At 42.7% G+C, this 12,257-nt stretch overlaps 1 protein-coding gene across 1 annotated transcript in view; it reads left to right on the top strand.

Moving 5' to 3' along the window:
- faxcb (failed axon connections homolog, metaxin like GST domain containing b) overlaps positions 1–12,257 on the top strand; it is a 66,160-nt gene that overhangs the window by 35,304 nt on the left and 18,599 nt on the right. The window contains exon 3 of the mRNA XM_072277601.1: positions 4,697–4,893. Within this exon, the coding sequence (XP_072133702.1) occupies positions 4,697–4,893 (197 nt within the window). The remainder of the gene's footprint in view (positions 1–4,696; positions 4,894–12,257) is intronic.

The raw sequence follows: 12,257 nt of genomic DNA, 5'->3' as shown, positions 1-12,257 counted from the left end.
AAAGACAGGCATGATTGAGCTTCAGCCTGGGCATGGTGCCACTGGGCAAAACTTAACTGTCACATCCAGGTGTCATTGGCATTTTTTGAGGTCCCTGAGTGTTGGTTTGACCATGTCAATGTGGACCTTGTTCACCCCTCCCTGTGGTTTCACGTATCTCCTTACCACGGTGGTTCGTACCACCAGGTGGCTAGAGGTCGACTCTTTAGCATCGATGACGTCTGCAGACATGGCTCGGGCGTTCATGAGCAGCTGGGTTGCTCAGTTTGGCACCCAATGTCATATTTCTTCTGACCGCGGTCCCCAATTCTTATTAGAACTCTGTCGAAGGGTTTTGGCCCGAAACATCGACTGTTCTTTTTCCCACAGATGCTGCCCGGCCTGCTGAGTTCCTCCAGCATTTTGTGTGTGTTTATCAGACCTCTGGCTGCGATGGCCCAGAACCTCAGCATTAGGCTTCATCACACCACGGTGTATCACCCTCAGTCCAATGGCCTATGCAAGTGGTTTCACTGCTTCTTAAAGGCTGCTCTGAGAGCTCCTTGACTGATGAGTGTTGGCATGATTGTCTCCCATGGGTCCTGCTGGGGCTCAGAACATCTCCAAAAGATGACCTACAGTTGTCTGTGGCTGAGTTGGTATACGGGCAGTCGTTACGAGTGTCAGGTGATTTTATTCCTGACGCCACGCCTGCCTGGTCAGCTTCTCAACAGCGTTCCACCCTCTTCTGTAAATTTAATTCCTTTGCATTTATTCCTACCTCCCATCAAAGTGTACATCACTGTTGTGTTTCTGTTGACCTACATTCCACCTCGTTTATTTTCGTCCGCCGGGATCCACAATAACATCCCCTTAGGCCCTCTTATGATATCCCGTTCCTCGTTTTGGAATGCAGAGGAAAGACATTTTATCATAGATAGAGGGGTAAACCTGAATGTTTCGGTAGATCGCCTTAAACTGACCAACCAAGATAGGGAAGATTCTGCTACCACATGACCTTGAATGTGTCAACACACTTCTGGACGAGCCAGAGACAGCTGCTGTTCCTCCACCTGTGGAGCACGGGACCTGAGCCGGGCAGCTCATATGAGCTCCAGACAGGCTCACAATGCCGGTTTTAGTGAATTCTGGGGGCGCGGTCTGTGTAGGGTGATGTAATTAGTGGAAATGTACATCATTCACAGCCACCGACATTGAGTTGGGGTTCATTTCAAGAGCTGGCCTGACATGATGGCGTAATTACATAAAGGGCTTTTACTGCAGTTTGTATTTCAGATTTTTGGAGTTCAGTAAATGAGTTGTACATTTTTTTCTTAAACATAAAATGCCTCATGTTGTTTCATTTGTGAAAACCTACAATAAGACCATTAGAAGTAGGAGCAGGAGTAGGCCATTTGGCCCATCGAGTCTACTCTGCTATTTCATCATGGCTAACCCATTACTGATCAATAAACCAATTGTTTGGAATCTAAAGACCATGCCTGCTGTCTCAGGGTCTGTACCAGCCCCAGCACTCCTTTTCTGCCAGCTGTCACACACCCCTCCCGTGGCGCTCCACCTTCGTTGTTCCCAACATCCTTTCCACCTGCCAGATTTACAAACTTATTCTCTGCTGCATGTAGACAAATACAGTACTATGCAAGGCCTTAGGTTCCCTGGCTATATATATATATATATATGTACCTGCGACTTTTGCACAGTACTGTAGGTCGTGAAATTTGTTGTTTTACAGTGGCAGTATAGCGCAATACAGAACAATAAAAAACATAGGTTACAAGAAGTATATATTAAAATTTACACCCCAGAGAATTGAAAGAGGTGGATGAAGAGATTGTGGAGCCATTAGTCATGATCTTTGTAGAATCAATGGTTTTGAAGTATCAGAGAGGCTACAGGAGAACTTAGACATATTAGGAGATTGGGCAGTTAAGTGGTAGAATACAGTGTCTGGAAGTGTATGGTCATGCACTTCGGTAGAAGAAATAAAAGCCTAGTCTATTTTCTAAATGGGGATAAAATTCAAAAATCTGAGGTGCAGAAGGACTTTGGAATCCTTGAGTCAGATTCCCTGAAGGTACATTTGCAGGTTGAATCGGTAGTGAGGAAAGCAAATGCAATGTCAGCATCCTCTTGAGAGGGTGAGAATATGAAAGCAAGGATGTAATGCTGAAGCTTTATAAAGCACTGGGTGAGGCCTCACTTGGGGTATTGTGAGCAGGTTTGGGCCCCTTATCTCAGAAAGGATGTGCTGATATTGGAGAGGGCTCAAAGAAGGTTCACAAATATGATTCCAGGCTTGTCATATGAGGAGAATTTGATGGCTCTTGGCCTGTACTCACTGAAATTCAGAAGAATGAAGGATGACCTCATTGAAACTTATCGAATGTTGAAAGGCTTTGATAGAGTGGATGTTGGGAAGATGTTCCCTATGGTGGGAGAGCCTAAGACAAGAGGACCCAGCCTCAGATTAGAGGGGTGTCCTTTCTGAGCAGAGATGAGGAGGAACTTCTTTAGCCAGAGAGTGGTGAGACAGTAGAATTCATTGGTACAAGTGGCTGTGGAGGCTGAGTCATTAGGTATATTTAAGGCAGAGGTTGATAAGTTCTTGATTAGTCAGGGCATGAAGGGATATGGGGAAAAGGCAGGAGATTGAGGCTGAAAGGGAAAATGGATCAGTCACGATCAATTGCAGAGCAACTGGATGGCCCGAGTGGCCTTATTCTGCTCCTGTATCTCATGGTCTTATATAAGTAGTGCAAAAAGAAAGGAAGAAATAGTGAGGCAGAAAATGAATCTCAGGTAGTATTTGGTGACATACATACTTTGATAATAAGCTTACTCATGTCTCCACATTGTAATGAATAGCATCAAAAACAATTAAGTTTGAAAATAAAAAAAGAAGAAAATATTTCTTCTACAAATAAATTACATTGGAGTTTGGAACTTGACAGTTTTGTGCGTAGGGTGTGCCCACAGACTGGGGGTTTGTACATCGGGGCAGTCTCTATTGAAGTTTTCACACTGTTGGCAAGAAGCCTCACATATCAGTTCAGCAGAGAGGAATATTTGTATTTCACAAGCCATCGGAGAGCAGAATTAGGCCATTCAGCCCATTGAGTCTGCTGTGCTATACCATCATGGCTGATTTATTATCTCATTCAAACCCATTCGCCTGTCTTGTCCCTGTAACCTTGGATGCCCAGACTAATTAAGAACCTCCACTTGAAATATACCCAATGAGTTGGCCTCCGCAGCCATCTTAGGCAATGAATTCCACTGATTCATTACCCTCTGACTGAAGAAATTCCTGCTAATCTCTGTTCTAAATGGATGTCCCTCTACTCTGAGGCTGTTCCATCTGGCCCTCTCCACGTCCACTCTAACTAGGTCTTTAAATATTTGACAGGTTTCAATGAGTTCCCCCCCCACCACTCCTGCCAATTCTTCTGGACTCTAGTGAGTACAGGCCCAGAACCATCAAACTCTCCTCATACATGAGCCCCTTCTTTCTCAGAATCATCTTGACCTCAGACGTGCCGCCTTGAGAAGGAAAATTCCCCGCTGACTATCCAGAGTTAAAAATTGATCTCAGTAGAGCAAAGGTCATCTTCCATGATCTGCCTAAATTTTACCACTTCCCACAAAAGCCATTCTTCAGCCCACTCAGAATGTAAGTTTGATACAGATTTGGCAAGCACTATTATGTCTTTTTAGCAACAATATGAATCTTTCAGAAGCTTCATGGTCAAGTAAGTTATGGGGTCATAGAACAATACTTAAAACAGGCCCTTTGGCCCAACTCATCAATGCTGACTAAGGCGCCAAATTCAGTTGGTCCCAGTTGCCCACGTTTGGCACATATCCTTCTAACTCTGTCCTAGACATGGTGATCTACCTTCTGAAAACTGATTTTTACAGACCAAAGTCTCTTTTTCAAGAAATCAGTTTCATTCTAAAGACTTAAAAGGAGGAAGGAGTATTCTCAAATAGGAATGGTTTACTGGGTATTTATAATTAGAGTGACAAGGAACAGGGTAAAAAAATCTTACTCGTATGGGATACAACACAAAAATATTGAGGAGCCTCTGATGTGCGACGCTTGACTGTTGAGCCCATCAGTGCATCATACAGCAGGGTTGCCTGTTGCAGCCGCCCAGGGGAGGGGACACCAAAGGTGGTGTGGGAGAGAACAGAGGTGCGATGGATGTTCTAGAGCCCTTGCTGGCTTGGGGCTGGCCCCTCCCATTGGTGCTGCCCTCCAGTGTGCACCCAGTGGAAGGACAAGTTGGAATGTGTCTGCACTTGCACGAGATGAGGAACTGCTGTGTGCTTGCTCTTGCAGAAACATGGTTCCAGGCCAACATCCATGCATCATCTATCTACAGGCCAGGACACTCAGGGACTTGGGCTATAACATTTTTTTGTGACTCTGTGTTTTCCTGCTATTGTATTTATATGTGCTTTTTGCTATGTTTGACTGTTGCTGTTGTATTTTGCATCTTGACTGCAGACAAATGCTGTTTTATTTGGCTGTATTTATGTGTATGGTTGAATGACAATTAAACTTGTAGATGGTGGCTAAGTAACCCTAATAAAAAATGTAGTGCTGAGTCCTGTGCAGTAACAGTGCTAATAAAAAGAATCTGTATATTGGTTGTGCAAGGCATTTCAAAAGCACCTTTCCATTTTCTTTCAGAATTATTTCGACGGCAAACTCTCTCCTCAAGGAAAGATGCCTTGGATTGAATATAACCATCAAAAAGTATCGGGCACAGAATTCATTATTGATTTTCTTCAAGATAAACTGGGCGTTAACTTAAATAAACATTTGGATCCCAGCGAAAGAGCAGTTTCAAGGGCCATCACAAAAATGGTGGAAGAGCACTTCTATTGGTGAGTCAATAAAAACAACTTCAATGAAGATAAGAGCTTTCATTTTGGCATATTGCAAGAATATTTTTGTTATTTAATAAGAAACTGAAAGATCAAATGAATGATAAGTCTGAAGTAATGCGGCACGTTAGATTGTGGAGCATAATCTGCTGATGTTGTGCGCTGCTGGTTTTCAGAGTGCAATTTCAGAATCAAAGGCCAAAGTTCAAAGTAAACTTCTATATGTCACCAGATACTACCCAGAAATTCATCTTCTTGCAGGCTTTCGCAGTAGAACAAAGAAATTCCAGTGGAATCAATGAAAAATTAGACACGTAGACAGAATCAGAATCGGGTTTACTATCACTGACATATAGACATAGATAGATAAATTCTTACTGCATTGAAACAGGTCTTTTAGCCTAATGCTGACTGTGTTATGCAGGGTACCAGTGCTGTCTGCCCGCATTTGGCCCAAGACCCTCTAAGTCAGGGTACTTACCTGGATGGCTTTAAACACTTGCTAATGTGCCTGCCTTAATCACTACTTCTGGCAGCTCATTACAAATAGCTAATAGAAACCATAGAAACCATAGAAACTACAGCACAGAAACAGGCCTTTTGGCCTTTCTTGGCTGTGCCGAACCATTTTCTGCCTAGTCCCACTGACCTGCACACGGACCATATCCCTCCATACACCTCCCATCCATGTATCTGTCCAATTTATTCTTAAATGTTAAAAAAGAACCTGCATTTACCACCTCGTCTGGCAGCTCATTCCATACTCCCACCACTCTCTGTGTGAAGAAGCCCCCACTAATGTTCCCTTTAAACTTTTCCCCCCTCACCCTTAACCCATGTCCTCTGGTTTTTTTCTCCTCTTGCCTCAGTGGAAAAAGCCTGCTTGCATTCACTCTATATATACCCATCATAATTTTATATACCTCTATCAAATCTCCCCTCATTCTTCTACGCTCCAGGGAATAAAGTCCTAACCTATTCAACCTTTCTCTGTAACTGAGTTTCTCAAGTCCTGGCAACATCCTTGTAAACCTTCTCTGCACTCTTTCAACCTTATTTATATCCTTCCTGTAATTTGGTGACCAAAACTGAACACAATACTCCAGATTCGGCCTCACCAATGCCTTATACAACCTCATCATAACATTCCAGCTCTAATATGCAATACTTTGATTAATAAAGGCCAATGTACCAAAAGCTCTCTTTACGACCCTATCTACCTGTGACACCACTTTTAGGGAACTTTGTATCTATATTCACAGATCCCTCTGTTCCACTGCACTCCTCAGTGCCTTACCAGTAACCCTGTATGTTCTACGTTGGTTTGTCTTTCCAACGTGCAATACCTCACACTTGTCAGTATTAAACTCCATCTGCCATTTTTCAGCCCATTTTTCCAGCTGGTCCAAGTCCCTCTGCAGGTTCTGAAAACCTTCCTCACTGTCTACTACACCTCCAATCTTTGTATCATCAGCAAACTTGCTGATCCAATTTACCACATTATCATCCAGATCATTGATATAGATGACAAATAACAATGGACCCAGCACTGATCCCTGTGGCACACCACTAGTCACAGGCCTCCACTCGGAGAAGCAATTCTCTACTACCACTCTTTGGCTTCTTCCATCGAGCCAATGTCCAATCCAATTTACCACCTCTCCATGTATACCTAGCGACTGCATTTTCCTAACTAACCTCCCATGCCGGACCTTGTCAAAGGCCTTACTGAAGTCCATGTAGACAATATCTACTGCCTTCCCTTCATCGACTTTCCTGGTAACCTCCTCGAAAAACTCCAATAGATCGGTCAAATATGACCTACCATGCACAAAGCCATGTTGACTCTCCCTAATAAGTCTCTGTCTATCCAAATGCTTGTAGATTCTGTCTCTTAGTACTCCCTCCAATAACTTACCTACTACTGACGTTAAACTCACCGGCCTATAATTTCCTGGATTACTTTTCGATCCTTTTTTAAACAACGGAACAACATGAGCCACTCTCCAATCCTCCGGCACCTCACCTGTAGACAGCGACATTTTAAATATTTCAGCCAGGGCCCCTGCAATTTCAACACTAGTCTCCTTCACGGTCCAAGGGAACACCCTGTCAAATCCCAGGGATTTATCCACTTTAATTTTCCTCAAGACAGCAAGGACCTCCTCCTTTTCGATCTGTACAGTTTCCATGATCTCACTACTTGTTTCCCTTAATTTCATAGACTTCATGCCAGTTTCCTTAGTAAATACAGACGCAAAAAACCTATTTGAGATCTCCCCCATTTCCTTTGGTTCCGCACATAGCCGACCACTCTGATCTTCAAGAGGACCAATTTTATCCCTTACAATCCTTTTGCTCTTAATATACCTGTAAAAGCTCTTTGGATTATCCTTCACTTTGACTGCCAAGGCAACCTCATGTCTTCTTTTAGCCCTCCTGATTTCTTAAGTATTTTCTTGCACTTCTTATACTCCTCAAGCAACCTTATTTACTCCCTGCTTCCTATACACGTCATACAACTCCCTCTTCTTCTTTATCAGAGTTGCAATATCCCTTGAGAACCAAGGTTCCTTATTCCTATTCACCTTGCCTTTAATCCTGACAGGAACATACAAATTCTGCACTCTCAAAATTTCTGTTAGGTTTTGTAACTCCAAAACATAGAATTAATTGAAGGGAAAACAAAGGAGTCTGAAATGCAAGTTAACTTTGAGTTTATTTTCAGTGGGACAGGCACTTATCATGTGGTAGTGTCATCACATCAGAATCAGAATTTATTATCGCCAAGTATGTGAACACATACAGGGAATTTGATGCCGGTTTCCCTGAGCTCTTGCTGTACAGAATCAAAAAGCAAACAAAACAATAGTGCAAATAATCGTGAACTATATACAATGAGGTATACCTGTGTATGTACAGGTGGACTCAGTTTATAATAGACTAAAATTCAAGTGTTCATAAGACTGATGGCATACGGAAAGAAACTGTTCTTGTACCTATTTGTCCTGGCATACAATGATCTAAAGCGCATGTACAATTCACTTATTTTTACATATAACTTGTAATGAATTATATAAACAAACAAGAATGCTTAATCAAACAATATATTTACAATATTACTCAAATACTAGAAATATTAAGTATACAACACCCCGCCCTGCTTGGCTATAAACTCCAACTCAATAGAGAATGCATCTCAATTATATACACAGTATATATATTACAACTACTATGCAGACATCCACAGCATAGTGAATTTTAAATTGTCCCATTCAGGCCTAAAGATTTAATCACAGTGAGCAGAAGATTTAATCCAAGATGCTTAACACCTCTTGCTTCTTAAATCTGATTTGCTCCAGAATATTAATGTACCCTTCTCTGAAATCACTTTTCAACATCTTTCTCCTTGGAGTATACAGACTCCAAAACAATGTATGTCGTGAAATATATTTTGCTGCAGTGGTACAGCCTGGTGCATAAAATTACTATAAATTACAAAAAGGATACATACAAAATAAAGAGTGCAAAAGGAGAGCAAATTAGTGAGGTAGTGTTCATGGGCTCATGGACCGTTCAGAAATTCGATGGCAGAAAGGAAGGAGTTGTTCCTAAAAAGTTGAGTGTGTGGTTTGAGGCTCCTGTAACTCCTCCCTGATGGTGGCAATGAGAAGAGAACACGTCCTGGGTGGTGGGGTACTTAACGGTGGATGCCGCCATTTTGAGATGTTCTCAGTGGTTTATAACTTTCTGCAGCTTTTTCCAGTCCTGTGCAGTGGCCCCTCCATACAAGACGGTGTTGCAGCCAGTTAGAATGCTATCCGCGGTACGTTGGTAGAAACTTGCTGGAGTCTCTGGTGATATGGATATAGCAAATCTCCTCATCCTGCTAATGAAATATACTAGCGGGAGTGGCCTCCTTGTCATTCCATCAGAATTTTGAGTGTGTCACTGTGCTGTATCTCCAAATAAATATATTATCCCCTTGTGTTCAGTGAGCAATGTCAGTTCACACACTGCTTTCTTATAATAAGACTCAGAAACATATCAATTTCAGCCCCGAATATGATCTTCAATATTGTCTGTGATCGAGAATTCCTGAGACTTTTTTTTCCTGGTCAGTACTGATTGGCTAATCTTGAGATTGCGATCCATGGTTCCAGACTCTTCAGCAAGGGTATGGATGAACTGATAAAAGAAATAAATAGCATTTTACACCACCTTAGTGCAGCCCCCCTGGCCACCCTCAGGGTCGCTCGGCTCGCTGTCGTCTAGGGAAACAGCCTCGGCCCCGCCAAACTGGGTAATTCGTTTGTGTGGATGCTGTGTGAGGTACCCCACCCCACCCAAATAACAGACATTACACCAGATGCAATTAAATGATTTACAGTTTATAGATATTACTGGAACTATATAATTAAAAGAGAATAAAATATAAAAGGAAAATAAAAGGTGCCACACTTATCAAAGTTCAATCTCTTCGTGCACAAAAACCGTTGGAGCTCAAGGACCTTCTTCTTCACCCTGCGACCCCCTCGGACCACCTCGACCGGCCGCCTGGGACCAACAACGGTGGTCGACCAGACGCTCCACACGAGTCCGTCTCCGTCTCCTCGCCGAACGTCCCGCTCGGGGTCCGACCCCGTTAGCGGACTCACAGCACCTGGTCCATCCTCTGTCTCGCTCTCCCGCCTTCTGCCCCAAAACCCCGCACATACAGTATCTTCAAATACACCAAAACCATAACAACTATCCCAATTGGTTAATAGCACCCTCTTATCACCCTCTAAACCACAATAAGCTGCTAGCGCAAACTTTCTCAGCGTTTAACACAACAAAGCCGCATTCCCCAGATTAACATAAAAAAAACGCCATTTTAATTGGCCTCCGCAGTAACATAAAAATCGAAACCCCCTTACGTTAGCTTTTAAGATCTCACAGGTCCTTCTGTCCCTTCAAGCTATGCCACCAGCAACCCACTGATTTAAGCCTAGCCAAGTCATGGGACAATTTACAATGACCAATTAATCTACTAATTGGTCTTTGGACTGTGGGAGGAAACTGGGGCACCTGGAGGAAACCTACGTGCACACGGGAAAGAATGTCCAGGCTTGCGTAGAGAGGACGCTGGAATTGAACTCCCACACTCCGAGCTGTAATAGCATTGTGCTAACTGCATGCCCATAAATTCTCTCAAATTGTACTGTTATTTTAATATGGTTTCTGGACAGTTAAGTCAGTGCTGAGCTAACTACGCTTGAACAGAGCAGACAGACACAATATGTGGAAAGAACTCAGCAGGTGAGGCAGCATCTGCGGAGAGGAATAAACGGTCAAACGTTTTGAGCCGAGACCCTTCATCAGGGCTGGAAAGGAAGGGGGCAGAAGACAGAATAAGAAGGTGGGGGAGAGGAAGGTGTACAAGTTGGCAGGTGATAGCCGAGACCAGGTGTGGTGGAAGATAGGTGTGTGGTGGTGGGGGGAGGGAGAAAGGATGAAGTAAGAAGCTGGAAGGTGATAGGTGGAAAAAGTAAAGTGCTGAAGAGGAAGGGATCCAATAGGAGATTATGTGGCTTCAGAGCTGGGGATCAACAGACACAGAACACTGGAGAAAATCAGCAGGTCAAAGTTCAAAGTAAATTTATTATCAAAGTACATATATGTCACCATGTATAACCCTGAGATTCATTTTCTTGTGGGCATACGCAGTAAATAAATGAAAGACTGCACCCAATAGGACGGGCAAACAACCAATTTGCAAAACATAGCAAACTGTGCAAATACAAAAGAGAAAACAGAAAAATAATAATTAAGCAATACATGTTGAGAACATGAGATGAAGACCATCTGTGGAGGGGAATAAACAGTTGACAGTTTAGGCTAAGAAGATCCTTTATCAAGACTGCAAAGGAAGCGGGAAGAAATCAAAATAAGAAGGTGGAGGAGGTGAACGAGTAAGATGCTGCCATTAAGTTAGATACTGTATGACCTGCTGATTTCCTCCAGTATTGAGTGTGAGTAGCTCTGGATTTCCAGTACCTGCAGTAACTCTTGCGTTTATACTGTAGCAGATGTAGGTCACGAGTGAATACAATGCAGCCAAGATTTGTGAATTTGGGTCACTGTGGGATCTGTTATATTAAAGCTTAGCAAATGTGAATGACTGCATCAAGACAACCTCCAGGTTGGTCAGTATGCTCCCAAGATACTTCTTAAACGATCATTTCTCTGATTCGGAGAAGTTTTTATTTTTATTTAGAGATACAGCAGGGTAATGGGCCCTTTTAACCCAACGAGCTAGTGCCGCTCCGTTATACTCTCAGGAACAATTAACCTACTAACCCAGACATCTTTGGAATGCGGGAGGAAACTGGAGCACCCAGAGGAAACACAGGCAGCCTCAGAAAGAACCTACAAACTCCTCACAGAGAGTGGTAAAATTGAACCTGGGTTGCTAGCTCTGTTATAGTGTTTCGCTAACTGCTGTGCTACCGCACTGTCCCTAATTTATTTTTATAGAGTTGATAAAAGATCATCTGCACCACCAGGTTCAGAAACAATTATTAACCTACAACCATCATTTCCCACAGCACCAGGTTCAGGAACAGTTATTACCCTACAACCATCATTTCCCACATGACCAGGTTAAGGAACAGTTATTACCCTACAACCATCAGGTCCCACATGACCAGGTTCAGGAACAATTATCACCCCTCAACCATCAGATCCCACAGCACCAGGTTCAGGAACAGTTACTACTCTTCAACTATCAGGCTCCTGAGCCAGAGGAGATAACTTCACTCAACTTCACTTGTCCCGTCACTGAACTGTTCCCACAACCTATGGACTCACTTTCAAGAGATCTTCATTTCATCTTCATGTTATTTATTGCTTATTTATTATTCTTATTTCTTATTTTTCTTCTATTCATTTTTGTTCTTGCAGAGTTTGTTTTAAATTTTTTGCACATTAGTTGTTGTCCGCCCTGTCGGATGCAGTCTTTCCTTGATTGTATTGTGTTTTTGTATTTACTGTGCATGCCCACAAGAAAATGAATCTCAAGCTAGTATATGGTGACATATATATACTTTGATAATGAATTTGCTTTGCACTTTGATCTTTTAACTCTGAGAGATTATTGATGGAAATTAAACAAAACTCTATTTTGTACGCCATTACATTCGGGGCTGCATCAATGAAGCAGGTGACAGTCCTTGTTGGCTTTGTGCAAAGTCAAGAAATCATTCCCCATGATCCTCTAGGTCTAGTGAATTCTCCATAGGCCAACAGCCTTGTGCCTTGTTACTGGCAAGAAGGAGGACTTCTTTATGTCAACTGCTGTTGGAATCTGGAATTTCAGCACC

The sequence above is a fragment of the Mobula birostris genome, chromosome 2, assembly GCF_030028105.1.
Source record: "Mobula birostris isolate sMobBir1 chromosome 2, sMobBir1.hap1, whole genome shotgun sequence".
Lineage (NCBI taxonomy): Eukaryota > Metazoa > Chordata > Chondrichthyes > Myliobatiformes > Myliobatidae > Mobula > Mobula birostris.
Note: the sequence above shows the minus strand (reverse complement) of the source record. Positions and strands in the feature narration are given on the sequence as shown.